Here is a 27,712-nt window from a genome sequence, read left to right on the forward strand (position 1 = left end):
TTATTATTATTGCTCTTTTTTTCGTACTATCACTACTGTCATCAGCTAAAGGGTGAGGCAGGTAAGATACCATCATCTACAACATTATCATTAGCTCCCATTTCAACTTGTTAAAGAAAAATATTGATTACTCTGTTATCTTTTCTACAACTGATTTTACTGATACTAATGTCAGACGTGACCAAGTTCTGCAGCTTCAGTGTTCTTAACAGCGTGAGTTGCCTTAACAGTTAACTGCAGTTAGCTGGAAGTGAATATACCCACTTCCAGCTTGACTTGTCACTGCAGTTAACTGTTAAGGCCACTCACACTATTAAGAACACTGGAACAGCAGAACTTGGTCAAATCTGACATGACATTAGTATCAGTAAAATCAGTTGTGGAAAAGATAACAGAGTAATCAGTATTTTTCTTTAACAGGCTGAAATGGTAGATAATGATAATAATGCAGATGATGGCACCCCACCTACCTTACCCTTTAGCTGTTGACAGTAGTGATAGTACGAAAACAAGAGGAATAATAATGAGGTTAGTGATAATGGTATCTTTCCAGCAAACTACATATATTTATAAAAGCCAGAGGAATGTCATTCAAATTTGACATTATTCATTCTTGCCATCCCAACTCAATTACCTCTGGATTTTTTTAGTCTCTTGTTGAGGAGAGAGAGAGAGAGAGAGAGAGAGAGAGAGAGAGAGAGAGAGCTATCCTTAAAACGATCCTCTTATCTATTGATTATTTACAGGTCTTTAAGTATGGACAGTAACTTTTCGACTGACAACGCTCCGTATGCTGTTAGAAGGATGATAAATTTAACTCTCCAGGACATGTCTAGAACGAAATTATGTGGATACAAACACAAGAAGCAACAGTTGCGCATTTTGAGGCCTAGACATTACATCAAATTTTCCTGTTCTTAATTGTTTTACCTACATTTATTGACATTCAAGATGTATTGAACTCATATCAGTAATGTGCATATTGAACATATTGCATTTGATTTGTAAGATGCAGTGGAGAATGTTTCAAATTTTGCCATGATGTTTGATGGCATAGGTACTCCAGTAGTAAATAAAACACACACACATATATACACACACCACACAGAAGAACTTTCATTAGAAGACATTTAGATTTTGTGATAATTTCAGTAAAACAATTTAACAAGTAATTTACAGTAAGCAATATTTCACGTATTAAAGGTTTGGAATGATTTCCACTTCTATCTCTGGAATATCAGGAAATTCGCGACTTCAATATGCTTCAAGGATCCTCCAGGACTGGAATGAAGGAGTTCTTTTCGAAGACTAAGTCTTCTTAATGAATTACTATGCTAGTATTGATAGACTTTTTTTTGTCATTCATTATCTCCCGGTTAATGACGAACACGTGTGGCTTAAATGGGACTAATGGGTTTTTTGTGATGAAGCAGTTCTCATTTTAATCACGGAGGACTTCCGGGTGGGATGTCACTCCACCATTTCTCGAGGAATATTATAAGTTTTATAGAATCTTATCAAAAAGAATGATATGCTTATTTGCGAGACATTGCATGTGTTAATAGCCTTAATGCTCAAAGGAATATAAACTGAGGTAACATCAGATGAAATTAATCCGTACGCTAACAAACAGATAATCAAAATTAACAAGAATTCTTAAAATTCTGAAACTAAATTCTGAAAATACTGTTACAGGATTCACTGTATGGCTGAATGGAATGTCTCAATTGGTTTGTAGAGCTCTAAGGTCCATACTAGGCCAATTATTCACACATGACTGACTAACATTACTCTTACGAGCAGCCATTTTGATGGGCCGCTTCTGGCATAATTCTGACTTGATCTATACCAAACTTCCCTACCTGTGTAATAAAACTTATTTTTCCATTGACTTTACTGTCTTATGCCATAACTGTTTTGGATCATAACTGTGGAACACTATTTCATTTTCTCTTCTGGAATTCACCAAACAGTATTTTATCTTTTTTTTCTTATCTTAAACATTATTTCACGTTTATTTCTGTATTAAAACTTTATTTAATCTTTCCCTTTCTCTTCAAATATTATTTTAATCTTTACTTCCACTTCAGGCACCGTTTCATCTATGTATTCGTTATCTTTAATCATTATTTCATTTTCTTCTTCCTCTTCCAACATTATTTCGCCTTTTAGTTCTTCCTCAAACATTATTTCACCTTTTGGTTCCTCTTCAAACATTACTTCACTTTTTGGTTCCTCTTCAAATATTATTTCCCCTTTTGGTTTCTCTTCAATCATTGCTTCATTTTTTAGGTCCTCTTCAAACATTAACTCACCTTTTGATTCCTCTCCCAACAACACTTCATCTTCTTATTCCTCTTCCAACTTACTTTAAGCTTTTTCTTGATCTTCGTACATTTTTTCAGCCTTCTCTTCCTATTCCAGCATTATATCACCTTTTCCTCCCCCTGAAAAAAAAAACCAGGAGCTGTAACATTACCAAGGATCCCTGCCAAATCTCACGAAGCAGTTGTCACTCACGTCTCCACTTCGAAAGAGAGGTCTGTGTTGGCTGTAACATCAACACACCTTGAGCCTAAAGGATATCGAGTCTCTCTCCCACTCTGCGTCTTGTTATTGACCTCAGCGTCCCTCCTCGGTTTTCTGTTATTCTCACCTCTTGCTGTTGACCAACGAATTCCACTGGTTTCGTTTTTATTCGTTGGCTATTTTCTTCTCTCTTATACGTCAAGAGTCTGTCTTTTCAGTTGCCGTATTGTGTGTTACAAATAACACTGGCTTCAGTCCAAAAGAACGTTGTTGTTATTTTATTATTATTATTATTATTATTATTATTTTATTTATTATTATTATTATTATTATTATTATTATTATTATTATTATTATTATTATTATTAACCGTAAAAGGTGAAATAATGTTTGAAGAGGAACCAAAGTGCCAATATGTTCTTATGATGACATGCGAACACAGTAAAACAGAGAAAACATTTTATGAAATATAAGATGATAAATGAACAAAATTCGAAAAATTAAGTAAGATACAATTACAAGAAACATTACAATGGAAGCAATGTCACAGCCTCTCCTCTACTTACGTGAATCAGCATCAGCAACGTAGTCAAGAAAGATAGCAGGTCTTGGTCAGGAGGTCGTAGTGAGGATAACTGGCCAGGCACACAGGAACTCTGCAAAACGAATAGTACCCATGAACATTAAGGGGAAAGACACTACAATGCATTCAAAATAAGCCTCAGTCTGATTTCTGATTTATATTTGGATTATACTATACGTTACGAATAATGACCTACTTTGTGGAGGATTAGAAATGTACTTCAAGAGAGTCAAAGGAAAAAAATCAGTAGTCAATGACAGCTCATGTCACTTTCAGGTCACAGCTATTCAAATTCAAATTCAAAACTTTATTCATATGAATACAATTAATAAACATATACAAAAATATAAATATTGGTGAAAATAACTATTGGGGGTTAGTTTTACTTGCAGGCAGTTAAATGTGTTTGGTCGAGAGTCTAAACCACGCTAATCAAGCCAGTCTCTGAATAATTGTGGTTGTTCATAATTTTATTATCAAGTAAAGAGGATTTCCTTTTCCCCCCCTTTTTACGGAATAATTCCCTTTTATAAGAGGCCGTGTAAAAATAATCTTAATCCCTACCAATTTTTATGAATATATATGCATACGTAGCTAGCCTTATGATTTTACTGTATATACAGAGACATTCATTTGCATATTATATTCATTTACCCATGAAAAATGAAGGAGAGAGAGAGAGAGAGAGAGAGAGAGAGAGAGAGAGAGAGAGAGAGAGAGCGGAGGCCGGCTGATAATTTCCTGCAAAGTATTTCAGTTATTTTTCCATCTATTCATTATTGTACAATGAAAACCCTATTTAACTGTGACGATCACCTTTCATTTACGAAGAATGGTTCTCTCAAATAAACAACTTTAAAAGGAAAACAACTCCGAGATATGCTTACAATATATTCTACGAGTCCTTGTGATTTAAAGCACACTTAATGATTGTATCATAGGAGCACCAGACATCCCTTTCTCTCTTACCACACACAGTAACTCCTGTATCAGGAAAGTTTTCCAGTTTAATGAATTTTCTATGAGGGAATTCTATAAAAAAGGCAATGTTAGCCGAGTTGACCCTCCAGGTACTCGAACGGCGAGTTTTTATTAAGAATTTCATAACACGATGAAAAAAAAATGAACTGGTGACGTCACCAGGCGATGGGAAATTCAGTCCTGTGGAAATTTGATGCCAGACTGGTTTCTCTCTTACTTAGAATGAAAAATGGCAATACATTAAATGCTTCAGAAACATTATCATTATTATTATTATTATTATTATTATTTTGTTCTAAAGGGTCCACAATAATACAAAGTGTTAAGAGTCCGTGTATAATTTTTAAGAATACAAAAAGCTTTCGAACCTTTCCCTGGGTTCATCTTCAGTTCAAAATGAACCCAGGGAAGGGTTCGAAAGCTTTTTGTAAAGTCTTAAAAATTATACACGGACTCTTAACACTTTGTATTATTGTGGACCCTTTAGAACATTATACATACTCTCGCGATAGAGAAAAAAATCGACAGTAATGTAAATGCACATATATTTAAATTCAAAAACAGCAAGGAAAGCTTTTTTAAAATTCAAATAACTGTGGATTTGTTTCTCCATTTGAAGACTCATGCTACTATGAGGATTTTTTTATTATTATTATTATTGGAGAAACTAATCCACAATTATGTACGTGTACATCTATTGTAAAGGCAAATTTGTATAGAAAAGCTTTAGAAACAGTATTGGTTGTTTTTTGCTATTATTATTATTATTATTATTATTATTATTATTATTATTATTATTATTATTATTATTATTATTATTACTGGAGAAACATTCCACAGTTTTTCTGTATGTACATCTATTTAAAAGTAAATCTGTGCAGAAAAGCTTTCGGAAAACTGTTCGATTCCACTTTTCAATCGAACAGTTTTCCACGAAAGCTTTCGGTACAGATTTATCTTTAAAAATACGTACATACACATAGCTGTGGCTCTGTTTCTCCATTTCATGACTCATGCTACTATGAGTATTTTAAATTATTATTATTTTTATTGAACTAAGGAATCTCGGTAACGAGGCTATAATATTGACAATTAAAAGCCCCAGTAGTGTTATATATATATATATATATATGTATATATATATATATATATATATATAGTATGTATGTATGTATATATATATATATGTATATATAATCTAACACTACTGTGGCTTTTAATTATTATTATTATTATTATTATTATTATTATTATTATTATTATTATTATTATTATTATTATTATTATTATTATTATTATTATTATTATTATTATTGCTGATGTTTAAAACAAACAAACACACAAAGCAAGCCTAAAGCTTATTTACCTTTGCAAAATTTCTGGAAAGTAAGATACTCATATGAGAAAAATAAAAGGCCTAATTGTTTCTTGAATGTATATTGCATATTGGGGATGAATATGCAGAGTCAAATTAGCTATTATGAAAAGCTCAGACTTTCAGCAGCTTTCAAAAATAACTAGAATGAAGAAATTTACAAAGCAAAAATAACTTTCGGAGAGAGAGAGAGAGAGAGAGAGAGAGAGAGAGAGAGAGAGAGAGAGAGACGTCTTGTGCATCTAACTTCAACTTCTGAATTCATCAGTCGATTCAAATCATAACTAAGATAATGATAAATGAGATAATAAAAAGAAGGATGAGAGGTACTACCGAAGTGTACGAATACGAACCAGTCTGATTGAAAACAATAGTATTAAAAAAAAAAATAATAGAATGGCTCCAATTAAGACGACCAGATTTTACAATGCAGGGACTACTGTTAATGCACTTGTTCAGGCAATAGGCTATGTTGACTTATATTATGGCATATTCAGAGCTTACTGACAAGCACGAGATAAATATTAAAGCACTGTAGACTGACGCAGGCATCAGGTCACCGCTTGAGCACCAGGGAACGTTCGGTACACCGATAAAAGACAAAATATTTTTCAGACATATATGTCCGCCTATATGGCAAAGACTCACAAGAGGGAAGACAACAAGATATGACTTTTTGTTTTGTTTTTAAGGTTTCTGTCAGGATGAGAAGATCTCTTCCAGTCACTGTATGTATAGGATCCAGCTCCCAGAAATCTCGTAGGGAAAATTGTTGATAACAGCGCGTCTCCGGGAAAAGAGAGATAAACAACGAGAGAAAGGAATAACACGTCGAAAATAATATAGGTAGATTTTTTTTTTATTTTGCAACAGCAGAGATACGAAAACAGGAAAAAGAAGGGTGAAAATAAGTCCTACTTTGGATGCCGCGTGAGCATTTTGTTACTGCTATTCTTAATGTTATAACTGTCACTACCTTTATTATGAATATTAATTTTCTACTTCTTCAGCAACTGTGTGGATATGGCCGATTATAATTCTTTTAATCTCTTTGCCTCATGTATTTAGATTGTGTGTATGTTACTGACTCTACTTTGTATATCCAATGTATATGGCCCTAGACTGGAATAAAATTTATTACTATTATTATTATTGAAAGATATTGCTGTGCCAGCAGCATTTACCCCACTCTCTCTCTCTCTCTCTCTCTCTCTCTCTCTCTCTCTCTCTCTCTCTCTCTCTCTCCAGACTTCAAAAAATGTTTATTGATAACTGATCACGCTTGTCTAGATCAAGGAAACCTTGAGATTTTGTTTAACATTATGTTACTTGTCACCTTCGTGTCATAAATATATTTCAGTCCCACCTACCACAGCGATAAATGTATGTCGACTCACATATTAAGGCATGTGAACAAAGTTTATATGTATATATTCATACATATATATATACACGTATATACGTGTATATATATGTGTATATATGCCTACATATATATGGGGTTTTTAGCTTCATAGCGTGTACCTGTAAGCTTCAAACACTACATATCAGACGCTTTGTCAGTAACTTTCCAAAAAAAAAAAAATATAGAAATCATTCTAGCAAACAGCCTTCCCCAACGGCACGAGAATCTCTCCTCAAAGCGAGCAGCGGAATGCTGTTGATGAACGACCTTATTTTGAACAGCGTTATAGCCTCTCTATGGCTGAGGTAATGGACGTACGAAGCCATCATAAATCTCGTCAGTGACATACTTTATTTTCCATCGAATCTGTCTCGGCTCTTCTCTTTATTTCGCGTGCTGTTGTTGTGAGGATGAATTATCGGAATGTTATCCTTAAAGATTGTCTTTTGAATTGGTATACTTGAAGATTGTCTTTTGATTTGGTATCCTCGAAGATTGTCTTTTGCATTGGTATCCTCGAAGATTGTCTTTTGCATTGGTATCCTCGAAGATTGTCTTTTGAATTGGTATCCTTGAAGATTGTCTTTTGAATTGGTATCCTTGAAGATTGTCTTTTGAAATCTTAGGATTACCTATCCTTCGTCAGTCGCTAAGGATATCTTCACGGACTGGAATTTTAAGAACATAAATAAAAGGAGTTTATTGAAGATCTTAAGGTCGGTGGTTTGATTAGGGCAATAAATAATTCATGGCTTTAAAACGTTTCTTGTGACTGGTGGATAAATGGACGATAGTTAGCCTAATTTTGTCAGAATGTTAATGAGTCCTGGTAATTATATATAAATATAGCTAACTTACAATAACAATGTTTGGAATAAAACATGCATAAATGTAGAGACCAGAGACCGTGAGAATATGCCGTATATATTATGCATATATCTGGAAATATTTCTAATATCGTCTATGAGACCAAGGAACTAATTCCTTAGGGGTTTAGATGGTAATGATCAAAGCTGATGAGTTTAAAACTATACTGGAAGTTAATCAAGACCAAAGACGGAAGGATATCAGACTATTTATTGAAATATTGAACAAATAGAAATCTTTACAACGCAGGTGTCCTACACGGTAACTCTTAAGAGTGCTGGCCAAAATTTTGAAATCACTCATTTTAGTAGTTACTTCAGATGAACCTTATTCATATGGAACAAGCCCAAGGGAGTCGCTGACTTGAAATGCAGGTTTCCCAAGAATATGAATCAGGGAGTCAAGGATTCATAGAAATCTTAGTTTTGTGCGTGTTATTTGTTTGGGGAACGATGCAGTGAAATATCTGGCACTGTGGGACCTACATTACTCACAGCATGGTCCTGTTTTGAAGGTGTCTAGAAAACATTCTGAAAACTATTCAAAATAAAAATCCGGAGACTGTGTCAAAAAGATCACTGAACAATATAAAATGAAACTCTGAATCACAAAAGCAGCACCAACATTGAACATAAAAGAAGACTAAAAATAGAAGTTATTTTTTAACAACGACAAAGCAAAGATCTACAGCTTTTGTCGCAAGCTCATCCATTTAGAAGCAATATCACGGACGAAGGGGCACAGTCTGTGATGAAGTATCGGAACATTTACATAATCCCTCATGGATCCTAAAATAACAGATTTTTGGGAGCGCTGACCAGGAACGAATCAGACAGAACTATTTCTGTACTTGACGATTCAACTGAATGCGACGTAGAGTTGCTGACATAGATGACTGATGCATGAGACTACACTGGTAAAAATAGAGAGAATATATGAGGAAATATAAGTATAGTCGGACTGAGGAAGAGGCGCCAGATAAACCGAGCGATGACTGGGTGTGAATAGGTCTCAAGGATAAAAAATCATTTGCCATAAAAAATCTTAATTGTTGAACGTCAGAGTCGATTATCATAATTATGTTTTTCTTCAGGTAGCCAGGATTTTCCAGTAGGAAAGTGCTGGTAATCACCATAATGAGGGATATAATGGGGTCAATGAGTGACAGCAGGGTATAATGGAAAGAAAAGGATGCAAATAATAGGGTATTGCGCCACGATACTGACATCCACTATGGGAGTCACTCTGAGACTCGATACCTGTTATTCTGTTAACCTCTTTTTTATGTTTGTCTTTGTCTACTCCTTACTCTCTATTATTATTATTATTATTATTATTATTATTATTATTATTCAGAAGATGAACCCTGTTCGCATTGGAGCAAACCCCAGGGGCCTATGCAACAAGCCTCACGGGACACTGATTTGAAATTCATACTTTGGGAGCTTGATTTCAAGCCAGTGGTCCCTGTGGGTTTGTTCCATATAAATAGGGGTCACCTTCTGAATAATAATAATAATAATAATAATAATAAAATAATAATAATAATAATAATAATAATAATAATAATAATAATAATAATAATTTTGTTTTTCGTTAATTTACAAGAAGATAATTGCTTTTTTTGTCTCACTGGTCAATCATGCGTCAAAAAATCACAACAGAGAAGACGAATCTCGAGTTCAGAAAACTGTCAATTTTCTGACTGAATCCCAAGAGTCCGGAGGCAGAGACGAACAAATTGAAGCATTGAAGCCTATTCTTTTTTTCATCTTTCTTTTTTTCTTCTCCCCCGGTAAACCCTCTTTGAAAAGACAGGTTGATTATGAGTCTCAAATCTGATTATTCCAAAATTCTATGAAAAGCGATCCTGCTTCGAATCATTAATCTTTTTTTTGAAACTTCAAAGGGACTCTTAATTGGCCCAAAATGCGCATCACTTACGGAGAGAGAGAGAGAGAGAGAGAGAGAGAGAGAGAGAGAGAGAGGAGAGAGAGAGAGACCCAATTCTCTCATGATGTGTCTACACACGTACACACCACACACATACATTCATACATACATACACACACACACACACACACACACATATATATATATATATATATATTATATATATATATATATATATTATATATATGTGTGTGTGTGTGTGTGTGTGTGCGTGTGGTTGGCATGAGTGCTAGTTTTTTTTATATATATATGTTTATATATTATAATATATATATATATATATATATACTATAGTATATATATATATATCTATAGTATACCTATATGTTCATTTTACTGTGCGTCCTGGATTTGTTGGTTTCGATGGTTCGTCCCCGTGAGCCGACAAATCTTTTATCGACTAAAAAATTCCCTTTCGGTTAAACATATATGAACATATAATAATTCAGAGGTAGAGCGAATTAGATATTAAAGGAAATTTGCAGCTCGATATATATATATATATATATATATATATATATATATATATATATATATATATATATATATATATATATATATATATATATATATATATATATATATATACTAATCAACTAAGAACAACTATGTGTCAACAAATTACTAGAAACTTTAGATAACTGGGCCAATCTCTTTCCCTATAGTACATGAACATTTAGACTATTGCTTTTTTAAGCATCTCTTCTCTCAGTCTTCCTCCACCACTGACTCTGCTTATGTAAGGGATAATACGGGAAAGTTGTAATCACGAGAAAATCATGTCAGTGTGCAAAGAGTGACTTCGTCTCTTGCGTCCTTGATCTTGGCGTTGAGCGAGGGCTTGTAGGAACGTTTAGTGGACGAGGAAAAGGTCAATGTCAAGGTTAAGGTCAAGCTAAAGAAGGTTTCCTACGTCTTCGGTCTTGGTGGTCTAAAGGCTTTGGTTTTCTGGATTCGTTTCACTCTCAGTTAGACCTGCGATGATGGTGATGTGATGGGATTGTGAATGATCTGCCATGGACGTGATGGTGTTTGAGATAATGTTACTAAAAATATGTTAATGCAAATGTGCATGCATTGTACATGGCCAATATAATAGCCTTTTTGGCTATTCTATCTGCTTGACTTTCAAAATATTTGCTGATACACCCTTCATAAACTATCTCAATGCTAAATCATGAAATATTTCTAGAATCCTTTTTACTATTATTTTCATGATAATTTTTATTCCTTCATTAACCATGGAATAATTTCCCATTATAAATGCCAGTACGTTCTTACTTAACATGTACGTAAAAATGTACTATGACAACGTACGTGAAGTACTCCGCTGTGCACTATAGTCATTAATCATTAACCTGATTATCTCACATTGCCACAAGCAGGTCATTATCATGATCTATCCTTCCTTATCCAGAGACTTCTTTTGAGTATTCCAGGTCGTATGATTAATGACCTCTTAATGACGTGTTTATGTGGAGGTCTAATTATAAAAATAAATTACCAAGTAACTGAAAATCATAGTTATTACTGATGTTTTTGACAATGTAGATATGCTCTCAACTGAGACATATTTACCTATTTGGGTTAATTTCTACTATACACAGCACCCTTAGTAATATGCATCTTTATCATGGTCGAAACATAAAAATAAAAATAATAATGACTCCCTTTCAGGTTTTTTGAGGGGATCAAATGCCCTCTGGATCCCCTGTAACATTCATGGACAAAGTATCCTGTCTACAAATCTTTTACTAAGTTCTCTAACCTCCACAGCATAACATTCTGAGGCTTCGTAATTTTGTAATACGTTTGAGAAATAATCGAATATAAACAAGGGAAAAATAATCGTAAACGGATTGTATAAAGTGTCATAGATTTCTTGAAATTGAAAGTAAACACTGTAAATGGGAAAAATAATCGTAAACTGGATGCACAGTTCGCCATAAATGTCTCGAAACACGAAATTGGAAATGAAAATGCTTCGGTGACCAAATATTTTAAAAATGGCCACAAAAGGAAACTTTTTTTCCCAATACAACTCAAATCATGACACTTACGAAACTAATTCACCAAAACACCTTCGCATAAAAATTAAAAAAAGTAAGACAGTATCTCCAGCAAATACGAATTCCATAAGAAAGGCTTTGACGACAAGCAAGGGAGAGAGAGAGAGAGAGAGAGAGAGAGAGAGAGAGAGAGAGAGAGAGAGAGAGGGGGGGGGGGGGCGGTTACTTTCCATCTCCCATTCTCCTTCTGCCTTTGTTGTTGGTTGAAGGTTCCCCAACAGATGGTGCTGTTGAAAGGTGCCGACGACAAGGGAAAGAGGGCTGTATGCCATTATACGGAAACGAAATTCCATTCTTATGGAACATTCTTTACGGTGTGTAAGTTTTTTTTTTTTTTTTTGTGGGGGGGGGGAGGGGGCCTCCTCGTTCTGATAATTTACATTACTTCACGCTAGTCGCAAGCTTTCCGTAATTTTTTTTTTTTATAATGAATAAAAGATTTTTTTCGCTTCAAACTTTCTACGGCATTCCTTACATAACCGTGGAAGTCACCTAAGCAGATGCTGGAAAACGCTGTTTTTGTTTAAACTCTTTTTTTTTTTTTATATTTATTTTTATTTATTTCATTTATTTATTTTTTTGGTCTTTTCGTCCTGATAATTTACATTATACTTTACGCTAGGCGCGAGCTTTTCGTTATCTTTTTTTTTATGAATAAAAGATTTTTTCGCTTCAATCTTTCTACGGCATGCCTTATATAACCGTGGAAGTCACCTAAGCAGATGCTAGATAACACTGTATTTGTTTATAACTGGTCTGGCTTGATCTTGCAGTCTTATTTATTCCTTAGTAACCTTACGAGCTAAATATTTCTGCTTATAAGAACTTTTAAACTTCATGGAAAACACTGTATTTGTTTATCATTGGTCTGGTTTGATCTTGCAGTCTTACTTATTCTTTATTAATCTTGTGAGCTAAATACTTCTGCTTGCTTGAATAACTTTCAAATTTCATAAATTTTATCACTAAATCACCAAGAAAAGAGCCTGGGGTTAAATCCCCCCCCCCCCCGCCCCCCCCCCCCCCCCCCACCCTTTTTTTCTTTTTCATTACGATGCTCTGTTTAGAAAAACGTGAACATTTCATTGAAATACAGAAATAAATGTCTAGGAGCAAGGATATTGAGGAATAACCGAAGTCTGCCATGCGTCGATTGGAAAAAAAAAATCAAGTATTCACCAAAGAGCGTTGATATATAATTCGTAATAACCATACCTTCGACTTTTGTACTTCTCAGGTAATGCCTGGAAATTGCGTGTAATCAAGAAATGGAAGAAGAATATCTCGCCCCCGTTGTTTGTCCTTTTAAATGGAGTCTAAGTCAGAAATGAAAATATGGGCCGTCGAGACAGGAGGCCATATTATTCAGCCTGTATTGGGAATCCATTGAAACGGCTGCGCTCGGAATGGGCCGGTGGCATTAATATAATGAGAGACACTGTTTCATTTTCGCTCATGGATCATTCGCTTGGATAATTCTGCTCACAGTTCACTGGTTTTTCTTATTTTTTTTCGCACGGCATTCATTAATCCTCTTCCGTACATTTACTTAAACATAGTTGTAATTTTATTCTTTATCTTCCTATACTATACGGGGCGTTATGTCTGTCTGGCCATCCGTTCGTCTGTCATTCAATCACGACCAAACGGCTGGTCCGATGGGCATGAAACTTGGCAGGGTTATAGTGGGGACCCCTAAGATGGTTTATCTTGAGGTTTCATCCTGCCTCCCCTCACCCTCCGAGGGGGTGAGAAGGGATTCCCTGAAACGGAGCTGGTTCTGCCCGTGAAACGGGGCTGGTTATGCCCGTAGACTTAGTTACTTCACGAATTTATCAAAAATAATTTCTGTATACATATGACTTATCATTTGGAAAAGAATGCTAAAGGGTAAACATCAATGATATAATTGTTAATAAAACACTAGCGAGTCACTTATATGAAGAAGAAGATGAATATGCTTTTAGTAAGGATTGGTAAATTGCTAGTATACTTAATGGTAATTCCTGGATTTTAGCGCACTCACTATAGTTAGCAACTTTATTTTTATATATTATATTTCTCATTCCTTTATATCTTTTTATAGATCTGATGATGACGGTCTTGAAGTTAAAAATGAAAAATTATTAGTGGGCAGTCAGTTAAAGGAAAGGCATTTAGATATCTGGGATATTACAGTCATTTAGAGTTAAAGATTATTTAACTTGCTATTGTCCCTCCTGTTTAATCGTAGGCTCCAAATTAGCACATTTTCTTCATTGCTACGCGTTGTGTTGCGTCTCTTTTTTCCGGTAAGAGGTGGAATTGATTACTATCACTCTCTACACACAGCAATAATTTCTAAGCACAATAACGTATACGGAAGAGACAATACAACGACGAAAGGCAACTGGAACAGAGAATCGGAATATCGAATTTAAGCAAAATACCAAGTACTGGGACCTATGAGATCATTCAGCGCTGAAAAGAAACTGATAGTAAAAATTATGAGGTAATTGTTAGAGAGGGTGGAAAGTCAGATGGAAGAAAGAGAATATGAAAGGAGGTACAGTAAAAAGAATGGACGGGGTTGCAACTAGGGGCCGAAGGGACGCTGCAAAGATCCTTAAGTAATGCCTACAGTGCACCACGTGAGGTGTACTGACTGCACCAACTCCCTACTACAGAGCGGAAAGTCAAGTGTTACATAAAATAAAATTTACTTGCTAAGCGAAAACTTCAACTACTTTTATAACGTATTATTTTGGTAAAGTAGAGACCTTCGGCAGTAGCATAATCATCAAGCTATTTAACGGTGGAACGTTAACGTACTTTCTCACGAAGTTCCCATAACGGTCAAGGGCCAGACTTCTTGCAAAGGAACCCGTTATTTATGAAACACGGAATCCTCGGAGTCACATGGAAATTGGTAGATTATTGTATGCACTACATACCGTTTAATTAGGTGTAAATATAAGTTTAAATGCAGATATCATGGAAATATAAGTCGGTATTGATTTATGTATAAGCTTAGTGCGGCCGTACTGAGCTCTGTGATATATAACCTGCACATGCATTTTTTAATCAATAAGTACTCTACGGGTGTTGGTATGAGGAATCAATAAAACCTATAATGCTAAGAATTCACAATGTCGTGATTCAATTGTTGCACATAAAAAATTACAATTTTATCAGTAAATTGTATAGTTTTAAAAGAAAAAAAAAATCTTGTCCACATAATACAATTTACTGATATAATTTTGGATCCTTAATATACAAAACCTATAAAATATTTCGCTCCAGGAGAGAGAGAGAGAGAGAGAGAGAGAGAGAGAGAGAGAGAGAGAGAGAGAGAACCCTGTTGTCTTCCGCTTCCGCAAATATGTGACCCATCTATAAGTGCACTGGTAGTTAGTCTTACATCCAAATGTTTCACTAAACACTTGACTGGAATAACAGAGGTTCCACTAAACACTCGACTGAAGTAATCACCAAAACAAGCCTAGCACTTCGCAACGGCTGATCCAATCACAGATCTAAGTACATCAACAAAATGAAATGTCTTTAAACTTTTTATTTTGCTTTTATTTAACTTTAAGATCGGCCAGATGAGTTATTGGCAAGTTAAGAAGAAGAATCGGTTTCAATCAAGAACTCCGGTTCGTGCAAATCCCTGGAGATAGTGGGTCACAATCTGCTCGCTATAGACTTAACAAGAGCTTCCATTTATAACACTTAATTGCCTGTTTCGCTTTAGATTATATCAATTTCGAGAGACTTAAGTTACCACATCTTATGGACTATTTTTTTATAGTTCACCTTAACTGCGCTGTTGTTTTTTTTCTAAAGAAGTTAAACTAGAGATTATTTATACCAAGACCTAGCGCTTGCTTATACCAAGGCCTACTGCCATTTGGCAGATGGCTTATTCAAGAAGGGTTCTGCGTAGCATTTTCCTTTCAGATCCGTTGCCGTATTTTACGCTTCGTACTCCTTTTGCTGTTTTAATTTAAGATTTGTAATTATTATTCTCGCATCATTCTTATAAACTATTTTTGAACTAAGCTGCTTAATTTAGGTAATTTAATGTTTTGAATGGATGCTTCTGTACAAGTTTGTCCATAGGCAAAGATATAAACTCACTTGTTACGCCTAGATAGGGACACTTAACATCCATTTTGTGTTATTTGCGTGATATATAAGTCATCCTACGCTTCGCTGAGTATTTTGACTGGCAACTGCAAACGCTTTTGTTAATTTTTTTTTATCTTATTAAAGTCTGGTCACGATATAGTTTACATCGACCTAGTGAATTAATATTAATGCTTGCAGTCATCTATTTTTTTCTAAATGATGCGAGTTTCTATTACTGTAACATATGGGTAAAAATTTAATCTAGTGACATCTGCTCTCGACGTTAAAAAATTGCAGAGTCAGTAAGTTAAATAACATAATTAATATGAATTTGGCAGCAGTTTTAAACGTAGGAAAAGATTGAAAAATGACCTTCGTATGATATAGCGGGCTAGTTAATTACTTTATTTATTTAATAATAAAACATGCTCTCCAGATATAGAATGTATTTCCATTAAATTAAATAACCATAACACAAACAGGACACATCAGGAACATCATCAGACATTTTTCGAAAACTTCCAATCGCGGTCATATTCTGATCGGTTTGAACTCCAGAGCATCGCATTCGTCTTGACACTGGAGTTTTTTCGCGTCGTTTATGACGACCACCGAAGGACTGGAGCGTTCCTCGTCTGATGTCGTTGGAGTGCCACTGGGAGTGCCACTCGGAAGTTGGTTTTCAACTTCCGAAGACTTCGACGGCGTTGCCGAAGTTTTGCGTTTGGTGAGTAGGTAATCCAGATCGGAAGAACGCAATGGTTGTTTGGAGGATTGGCGCCTGGAGGGATGACTGTGGTAAGCATTTTAATTCGTCATAAGACTGGTTAGACTGAGTAATTATACACAATCTACGAATGCTATAACGTCTCTCAATTACTTTTAGCGATACAAGTATCTTAAGAACGAGGTACAAGGACAATACCAAAACGGTTGCTTTTGACGTACTCCCAACATAATATTCACGGCACTTGAAGATAAATAATGGGTAAAGGTGTCTTGAATGAATGAATCTTGCAAAGAACAGCCACTTTTTTTTAAAAGAATATTTTTTTTAATCTAGAGGGGACTCTTATTCGGAAATTTATTTGTGGTCATAACTATGAAGTGTTCAAATAAAAAAAAAATTAATATAAAAAAAATGTTATAAAAAGTATCAAAGCGGCCCAATAATAAGAGAATATTACGAGTTTATCCCTTGACCCTTTAATGTTGACTAAATTTAGGAATTATCTTTAAATGAAGTGATGAACAGTGAATTTAAACGCATAATTATAATAACAATAACAATAACAATAACAATAACAATAACAATAACAATAACAATAATAATAATAATAATAATAATAATAATAATAATAATAATAGCATGAGATACTAAAATTGTGAAGAAATCAATACTAAGATAAATGAGAATATATACACTTCTAATACATAATTACATTTATACTTCTGTGGCTTCCTTTACCAATAATAATAATAATAATAATAATAATAATAATAATAATAATAATAATAATAATATATGCAGGGAGCAGACCTTCTTTGATACATGTTTTGTTGAAAATAATGGCACTTTTCAACGAATTAATCTTATACAGGAATACTGGAATTCTACTCAACAACCTAGCTGAGTCAGAAAAACGAATTATCAGAAGAACTGAAAAGACCCTGTATAAGATTGATTGGTTGAAAACTGCCATTATTTTCACCAATAATAATAATAATAATAATAATAATAATAATAATAATAATATAATAATAATAATAATAATAAGAGTCACAACCCAAACTTACTGCTTCTCAACATTCTCAGGAGACTGTCCCGACCCCAGCTCTCTAAAGATCCTAAATTGTGGCCTCACGATCCGCCGGTGCGGGAGTCCTTCGAGGAAAAAGGAAGTCTGCGCCTTGCGAGCGTTGTCCCTCGACCTAACTCCCGCCCTATCCTTCGGCGAGCTTTGCATGGGGGCAGGAGCAGGAGCAGCAGGAAGGGGAGGAAGGATTTCTTTGAAGGAATCGAAGAGCCTTCGGCGGCATCTGAAGGACTGGCTTCTGGAGAGTGGCCGGGGGATGAGTGGTCGATAGGTGGACGGGTAAGTGGCATAGGAGGAGTGGGAGGACGAGGACGTTGTCGAGGACCACGAGTGGGAGGAGCAAGGAGTCCTAAGGACTCGGCAGGAGCTTGGACTGAAAGAGAGCGTCCGTGAAAGAGGGCGGCTGAGCGAAGGTTGCTGTTCCATTTTCGGAAACACCTGCTCGGAGATTCTTATACCTAATAGAAAGCAAGGGTAGGTTATTTACCACTAATTACGGGCTTAATTATTCTTAATAATAAGCGAGAGTACGCATTACAGATTACGAGGGTGTGAGTCACTATAATCAAAAGGTCAGGAGAGCTAAATTTAGAGAGTAAACTTCCCGGATATGTACAACAGAATGAAGACAAAACATACATTTCCATTTTAGAATATATTTTGAACATTTACTGACAACTGGAAGTGATGATTTATGTAATTATGGTCTTGAAAAGGAGGAGATAATGTGAAGTGTTTGTGGTCTCGATCCCACACACACACACACACACACACACACGCGCGCGAGAATCAAAATTAGACACCGCACTTTTGAGGTCTGATTTTATTACCATATAACCGGTCCTTTGTGACCTACACCAATCATCAGTGATTTGACATCTGAACTTTAAGATATTTATCGAACGTCATATGGTAACAAGGGGGATTCTATATTGTAATTTAAAACTGTTTTACAAACAATTGAACACACAGGTCTGGGTCATTCGCTCTGGGACAAAGTGGTTATTCACGTGGACCCTGTAAACTGAAGTTGACCGTTAAAATTAACCAGAAAGTAGTTTATGATCAGCAGATGCAAAGATAGAATCACACAGCAAATATTCTAAACCACAGGACAGTTCTCTCGGCTACTTGTGGTTATTTTAAATGTAAAAGGCTAATATTAACTTTAACGGGCTTTAGCGAGGAGCTAGTGACTGTCTGTATAGATAAGGTGTAGGCAGACATAGACAGGCAAAGCATAAAAAAATTTCACCTTCCTAAAAATATTAAAGGAAACCCGATTTAAATATCAGTAAAGGTACTTCATTTGTGAATGGTTAAATGTATGACTATCTATTAAGGGATGTAAGATTGATGATTTGTGCCAATGTAAGTGTATATATTGAAGATATGTATAAAATCTGATCATAATGTTTATTTATAATAAATAAAAAAAATAGTCAAGCAGCTCATGCAAACGCGCAACGTAATATATAACACAAAACAGTTATAATAGTGATACAGAATTCACTTACTCGTATATGTCCAACGTTTTTCCTTCGTCAATCAGTTCAGTTAGCAGCTAATACACGAACTCTAGTTTAGACTGCCCTTAACAACACACGAGAGGACCACCTTCCTAATAATAGGGAAGATAACTTTGTACGCTTGCTTGAGGGCGCTGTTCTAAGTGACAACGAATAGCTTGTTAGATCGTTAGGAAGAAAACGATAGATTCTTAGAAGAAAATATAAAACCCGCTGTTCTGGAAGAAGTCTGTTTGATTTTTATTCTAATAGTAATGTGGTGTCCTCTTTGGACTGTGAATATCATCCTACAATATTTTAGTTACGTTAGCAGTGAATTTCTCACGACTTTGAAATACGTAGGAAGATGTACATTGCCAGCGAAGTCCCATTGTCACTCGTGGCAGAAACTATAGGTTATTATAATTCCTCGTTGGACGAGTGGGTTCCGTGCTCGTCTACCGATTCGGTAATTGCGAGTTCGATTCTCCTCTCTGCCAACGAGGAGTCGGAGGAATTTATTCCTGGTGATTAGAAATTCATTTCTCGATATAATGTGGTTCGGACCCCACAATAAGCTGTAGGTCTCTTTGCGTGGTAACCAATTGGTTTCTAACCACGTGAAAATATCTAATCCTTCGGGTCAGCCCTAGGAGAGCTGATAACCAGCTCAGTAGTCTGGTTAAACTAAGATATACTTTTTATAGGTTATTATTATATATTTCGATTAGCGAGGTCATACACATGCTCCTTGAGCAACCCTGGGGCGTGGTCGGGGGGGGGGGGGTGGGTCGGGGGGGGGGGGGGGGGGGGGGTGTTTTAGCAACATCACCCTTCGAAGGCTAGATGAGAATCAGGAGGGTAAACTCTATCTCTGGGAAAAGGCGAAAGTTTGAAAGGATGTATAAACCCGCACACACAGCCACTAAATATTTTCCATTTTGCTTTTTCCGAACCGATTAACTTATCAAAGGGTAATTTAAGCAGTATTGTAAAAAATAAATTACACATAACTCCACTTCTCTCTCTCTCTCTCTCTCTCTCTCTCTCTCTCTCTCTCTCTCTCTCTCTCTCTCTCCTTTCGAAAAGCCTTGAGCCGTTTGATATTAGTGAATGATTACGCCAGAAACCAAGCATGTCAAATAGTCTAACAGGAGTAAACCTTACTATACATTATACATTGCATGCAGTATTTTCCTGCAATTCTTCGAGTTTAGAAATTCGTTCATCACGCATATTCTGTTCACAAAACACGAATTGCAATTCAAATGCAAAATATTCGCTTTATGCATTCCAAATATTATTTAGTTCTCGTTGCAGCCAATCGCAATCTAGTATGCTTTCTGGCGGGGAATATTTCATTTTATGGTGATTTCGAGAATCTCCAGGGTTAAATTACGTGTCACTGAACAAGCACATCCATAAGGTAAGTCCACGCCATTACTGAACAGTTTTCGGATAGAAACAAACACGGAAATTTGAAGTCTCACATACACCGTTCCTGATGCGTTTATGTGCTGATAGTTGGCCAAGTCAAAGCCCTAATTTTATTTTTTTTCATCTTGCCTAGACAAAACACTAATTTAAAATATTTTTTTTTATCTTGCCAAGTTAAAACCCTAATTTATATTATATGTTTATCTTTTATTAGAGAAAATATACAATATTTTAGTTTTAATGGTATTACATGCAGAATTTTTATTAAAGTTGACTTAAATTGACCAAAAGTTAACAAATATAAGTTTATCTTACCGTTCGGGTTGTCACTTAGATATTTTTAGCTTGTACATTTTACAAATAATCTATTTATTTCAATGTTAACAATATACTGATAAAATCTTATATGGGGAACTACAGAGCAATGTTAACAAGACCCTAATTTGTACGAGTGTGCGTGTGTGTCTGCATGAATTTCCATAAAAATCGTTATAAAAATCATTAGATGCTAATAAACTTAGCAAAACAGTAATTATAAGTTTATCTTATTCTGTAAAGAAAAGAATAAAATAATTATCAACCCGATCTTCAGATTTTTCTTGCGACAATCAAACCTTTTAGAATTTTTCCCCTTTGGAATTCCGCGAGAGACATTACTCTTTCTCCATTCCGCGAGACATTACTCTTTCTCCGTCTCGCTGGACGCGAGAGTTTGTCTTGATTCCAGCAAAATTAACTCTGGTTCCAACTGAAAGAAAGTTGTTGGTGGCTTGATTATCTGGTAAAGCGGAACTGAGTTATGTCCCGTGTAAGAAAGGACTCTAGATTTTGCTCTTTTTTGTTGGTAAGATTTATGCATTATATAAATATATATGTATATATATATATATATATATATATCATATATATATATATCTATATATATATATATATATATTATATATATATATATAACATTACTGATAACTGATTTGCAAAGTTTATTAGCATCAAAAGATTTCTATAACGATTTTGTAGGAAATTTATGCTCACACACACACATAGACACTCGTACAAATTAGGGTTTTGTTAATATTTTTTATGTAGTTTCCCATATAAGATTTTAACAGTATATATTGTTAGCATTGAAATAATTATATTATTTGTAAAATGTACACGCTAAAAAATATTCCCTAAGTATTTACTGTAGCATACATACAATATATAATAAATTTTTTAAATATATAATATTATATAATTATATTATATATATATATATATATATATAAATATATATACATATATATATATATATATATATAGATATATATTATAATATAATATATAAACGTTTAGGGCTAATACTAAACAAGGTGAAACAGTGATTCATCTGCGCTGTTTCGTCGAGTTTAGTACTATAGTAGATTCACATCTACCGTGCATTTCTAGAGGGCCAATTTTGAAAGACGTATCCCTCAGGAGAGGAGGAACATACATCCTACCTGTGTGAACTCTGGGGAGAGACTGAGAGCTTCCAGCCCTATGATTGGCTTATTAACATCCAATGAGGAGCATCGTAAGGGACTGGCCTAGACATCAGATGCACGGCTGATGTGAATCTACTAGAGCCACTGGGGAGTCAAATGTGTTTAATTAATACCATTTCCTGGGGGATCAAATGCACTTAGGGACATTTGATTGTTATTATTATTAATTTGGCGAAAGAGAATAAGAGCGCTTCCATTGCTTTCAACCCATTTTGGACAGAGTCCTGGTGGCACCAATACTTGCTTCATAACCAGTTACAAACCACTGCCTGAACTTTTTCAATTTTCATCTGAGTAAATTCATCTGACAACATTCTGATTTCATAGCACTCAATGAATAATGGTAAACTAACACAGTGAATTCTCTTAGTTTTGTTTTATTGATTTTTAGTTTTTCTGCAAAAGAAAACTATTGAGATGGTTTTGTCTGTCCGTCTGCGCTTTATCTGTCCGCGCTCAGATCTTAAAACCTGCTGAGGTTAGAGGGTTGCAAATTGGTATGTTGATCACCCACCCTACAATCATCAACCATACCAGATTGCAGCCATCTAGTCTCAGTAGTTTTTATTTGACTCAAGGTTAAAGTTAGCAACACGATTGTCTAGCAACGATTTAGGACAGGCCACCACCGGGCCATAGCTGAAAGCTTCATGTGGCCACGGCTCATACAGCATTATACGCTGTACAGAAAACTCGATTGCACTGAAGGAATCACCAGACATACCAAATTGCAGTCTTCTAGCCTCAGTAGTCTTTATTTTATTTAAGGTTAAAGGTAGCCATGATCCTACGTCTAGCAACGCTATAGGACAGGCCACCAACGGGCCGTGTTTGAAAGCTTCATGTGGTCACGGCTCATACAGCATTATACGCTGTACAGAAACCTCGATTATGCCGAAGGAACTTAAGCGCATTTTTAAATTTCTTTAAACTGTTTTCAGTGCATCGGAATTTCATCTCTGATTTCCTTCTTCCAATTGTTGAGGAGACGTCTCCTGTTCCGCATGGCCGCGTCTTATTGCTCATTTTTTTTTCTTCTTTAATTTCGGAGCGAACGGAAAAGGCAAAGGCGAGATGCGACCGCTTCGCATTTGATCATCGTTCCGTTCAGGCAGAAACCGATGACAAAGGAGGTTTTTGGGTTTTGCGTTTAAAAAATATCATCGACGGAACGCGCCGATATGCGTGGGGGCGTAATTGTATACTGAGGGTTTTACGAAGATCTCGAAGATATTAAACTTTTTTTTTTTTTTTTTTATTTCGGATCTTCCGATGACTTTCTTTTGTCCGGGGGAATTCGAATGACACGCATATATTCGTGCAATTATTTGGCACGCGTGCACACACGCACCCACACACATATAATACATATATATGCGTGTGTATATTTACACATATATTGACATGTGATATATATATACATAAACACATATATACATATAAAAACATACATGCATACATACATACCTATATATATGCATATATATACATATATGCTATTGAATTCAGACAGTCTAGGCATTTTCCATAAATTATTCAATAAATTCTTCGGCAGCAAATGCACGCAAAAGCACATGAAGGCGAAATCATCCTTTGATAAAAAAAAAGGAAAAATCGAAATAAGTCATTTTAACTTAACACTAATAAAACAAGACGCGTAACCAACTCGAAGAAAAGGCCAAAAAAAAAAAAAAAAAAAGCGAGAGAAAAGCAACGTAGACAACAAACGCAAAACCAGAAAATAACAGGAAATATAAACCACATCGCGAAATTTAACTGGAATGATCCGCGAGGAGCGGAAATGACGGCGGTTCTCATTATATTAATGACCAGTCTATTTCGAGTGCCATCTCGCTTCATGTCCAGAGTGCCGAGCGAATATGGCACGCGCCCGACACCCCTCATGTCCGATTTCCATGATTGACTTTGACCCGGGCTGGGAAAAGGACGTTCCGTGTCCATTTGGCGATTGGGCTCAGGTCACGCTTACACCGAGATGATTGTTGACGAATTCGTGCAAAAAATATTTGGGACATTTACCTCGTCATCTTTCTTAGACGAATAATCCCTTATTTTCTTTACTTTCCTGCGGAACTAATCTTTCTCTCTGTAGAATACTTTATAAGACCGAAGCTTCAGTGATATTAGAGAAGGTTGTATCTTGTAGAAATGCGAAAATAATTATGACGTGCCTCGCTAAACATGAAGTAAATTAAGTGGACAGCACCATCACAGAGCTAGAAAAATATTAAACATACATACAGGTAGTTAACTTGGCAATTAGCTAGCTTTTGTGTGTGTGTGTGTGTGCTTGAGAGAGAGAGAGAGAGAGAGAGAGAGAGAGAGAGAGAGAGAGACGAGAGAGACGAGAGAGAGAGAGAGAGAGAGAGAGAGAGAGAGAGAGAGAGTACCCTTTCTTCATTGTCACCTACGATTCACAAAAGATCTCGCTCGACATTTTTGGTAACTAGACTACTTCTTTTCGTCAATCTTTTATTTATTGACTTTCTTTTCATGTGATTTCGATATTCGACTCTTAAAACATTGCAGTCGCTGAAACGACAGCAAACTGATGAATAGCACTTCATATATTATTCATAGCAAACTGATGAATTGCTATTCATATATTATTCATAGCAAAGTGATGAATAGCACTTCATATATTATTCGTAGCAAAGTAATGAATAGCACTTCATATATTATTCATATCAAAGTAATGAATAGCACTTCACACATTCATAGCAAACTAATGAAAATCACTTCATATATTATTCTTAACAAACTGATGAATAGCACTTCATATATTATTTATAGCAAAGTAATGAATAGCACTTCATATACTATTATTCAGAGCAAAATAATGAATAGCACTTCATATATTATTCATAGCAAACTAATGAATAGCACTTCATATACCATTCATTCTACATTTAATTTAATGAATGAGTAAGTGAATTTAAGGACTGATGAAATAAGGCGTCTGAGGGTACAAATAATACAGATAATGTCACAGTCTTCAAAAAAAGAAAAAGAAAAGAAAAAGAAATGTGGGTCAATATTAGAGACGGAGATGAAATTCCCTCAATGGGGACTTGGCCTCTAAATTTTGTTTTCTTTGGCAACTTTCAATCGACGCTGTTTACTTCTGATGTATTACTGGGTATAATACTGATTGCCTCGAACCGATCGGATCAAATTGGAAGGAAAATGATAGGTCCTGCCCTTATTCTGTTTTCTTAAAACAAAAAATAATGCAATATATTTGTCAATAGCAATACCAATCATTTGTCATGTTTTAGAATTATTCTTCCTTTTTGCAATTTATGGTAACTAACTTTCTTTGTTTTGCAATTCATTGTAATTAATTTTCCCGTTGCTGTGAAATTGTTTTTTACTGTCTTTACTAAAAATTTTTTTTATAATAGTTAGCTGTGACTAGGGAAAGCCTTCTTTATGAGTATATGTATTTTTCGGGACAATTCATAATATTGTGGAATTTCCTTTTATATATATCTATATAATATTAATATTATATAATATATAGATATATAATATATATATATATATATATATATATATATATATAGTTACAGTAAGAACACGTACCTAGGGATTACGCGTAATCCCTGAATATTTCAGTGAAAACGCGTAATCACCGTTTGCGCGCTCAACCGACCCCTCACTTTGGGGATGGCGAGGCTTACCATGCACCAGTGTTAGTTTTGGCCAAACTTCCTTCAGCTCTGTAATGACTTGTGAAGTGAACTCGGATCCGTTATCGCTTTGGAGAATAACTGGGGCACCAAAGAGAAGAAAAATGTCCAGTAGATGAAAAGCGACCTCTGCAGCTCTTTTAGACGTCAAGGCTCGAAGGATGCAAAACTTCGTCAGGTGATCCTGGTACACCATGATCCATTTCTTGCTGGATCCACTGGGCATGCTTTGCATGTCAATTAGATCCACCTGACCCCTTGACGAGAATTCCTGGTGAGATTACGCGTATTCACTGAAATATTCAGGGATTACGCGTAATCCCTAAGTACGTGTTCTTACTGTACACACACACACACACACACACACACACACACATATATATATATATATATATATATATATATATATATATATATATATACATAATCAAAGTCATTAACGATTCTCTCTCTCTCTTGAAGCGAGCTTTCGTTTGGAGCTGCTAGACATCCTCTAGGCACACATACACATACACACACATATATACATACATACATACACACACACACACACACACACACACATATATATATATATATATATATATATATATATATATATATATATATCAATTATAAAAAAGAAATGACTTTTAATTGATTCTTTTTTTGCCATTCGTGAATTCCTGCAAGACTTCCAAACCGTTCTTACGCACGTTTTTAAATCACCAAGGTGAACCCCCTCCCTTCCCAGCTGTCTATTAATCCAGTCAAACCTGTTTATTGTCTTCGTATACTTTGCCCTTTAGAGGCGCGAACATTATTCACGGCCAGGCGTTTTTAGGACAGTCGAAATAACCTATTTGGCTTTCAGAGCGGGGCGTTATAAAAGCCTTTTCACTTTTCTCGAAAAAAAAACGGACAACCATTCTTTCAGCTTTGCAGACTTGGCGACGACATAACATAAGAGTTATTATTACGAGGCTCGACGCTCGATGATATTTTTAAATTTTCTTTTCTGTTTTTATCTTTTTATGCATTCTAACTATTCCGATTCGAGCCCCCGACACATAACCTTTCAGATTGATGTATTTTGCATCTCTGAACTTCTCTATTTCCATTCGTTCTTGTTGTTGTCATCCCTCGCGATGCAAGTGAGTGACATTTCATTTCAGCCTTTAATTCAATGGAGGTAAAATAATCATCGGATTTAAAACAATTAATTTGTGATCTATCCAGATTTCTTAAAACGTCCGTCAACCGAGCTTGGTCTGTTTGTTGCACGAATTGCAAAGAGACGCTTTTGAGTAAGTTTTGCCAAGAGGAAATATTAAAGTTCATGGGAGCCATCCAATGTAAAATTAGAGTTTGTATTGATTCAGATGTCAACATTTTGAAATGCCACTACGACGCAAAATCAGGTCTGAGAAATTTATGAATAAATCAAATATATATATATATGCTATATATATAAGTATATATATATATATATATATATATATATATATATATATATATAAGTATATATATATAAATATACATATATATGTAAAAAATTCTTCTGTTAAAACAGGATATGTCTCAAGATAATAAAAGGCCCATTAAAATATAGTGTTTTAATAGGCCTTTTATACTTGATATATATATGCATATATATATATATATATATAATATATATATATATATATATATACTATCTTGTGAACGTTGACTAGTACACCACTTTGCTTTATGGTTTCTTGAACTTATACCTAATACGAAAACTGTACTGTGATGGCTAATATAGCTCACATAGTAGATACCAGCGCTTTATGTTCATAATTATTGTTATCATTCAGAAGATGACCCCTATTCAAA

At 35.1% G+C, this 27,712-nt stretch overlaps 1 protein-coding gene across 3 annotated transcripts in view; it reads right to left on the minus strand.

Annotated features, from left to right (window-relative positions):
- Positions 1 to 16,239: 16,239 nt before the first annotated feature.
- Positions 16,240 to 27,712, minus strand: part of LOC135224689 (uncharacterized) — a 191,699-nt gene continuing 180,226 nt past the window's right edge. Inside the window, exons 1-3 of one of the 3 annotated variants that reach the window (XM_064263955.1) lie at positions 19,210 to 19,328; positions 17,673 to 18,150; positions 16,242 to 16,668 (exon numbers count right to left, since the gene is read on the minus strand). In XM_064263955.1, coding sequence (XP_064120025.1) covers positions 16,407 to 16,668; positions 17,673 to 18,118 — 708 coding nt within the window. In that variant the 5' untranslated portion in view covers positions 18,119 to 18,150; positions 19,210 to 19,328 and the 3' untranslated portion in view covers positions 16,242 to 16,406. Of the gene's footprint in view, positions 16,669 to 17,672; positions 18,151 to 19,209; positions 19,329 to 27,712 lie in introns of those variants that run through there. The other 2 variants (XM_064263957.1, XM_064263956.1) reach the window with 2 other exon arrangements.

The sequence above is a fragment of the Macrobrachium nipponense genome, chromosome 12 (genome assembly GCF_015104395.2).
Source record: "Macrobrachium nipponense isolate FS-2020 chromosome 12, ASM1510439v2, whole genome shotgun sequence".
NCBI classification, from domain to species: Eukaryota; Metazoa; Arthropoda; class Malacostraca; order Decapoda; family Palaemonidae; genus Macrobrachium; species Macrobrachium nipponense.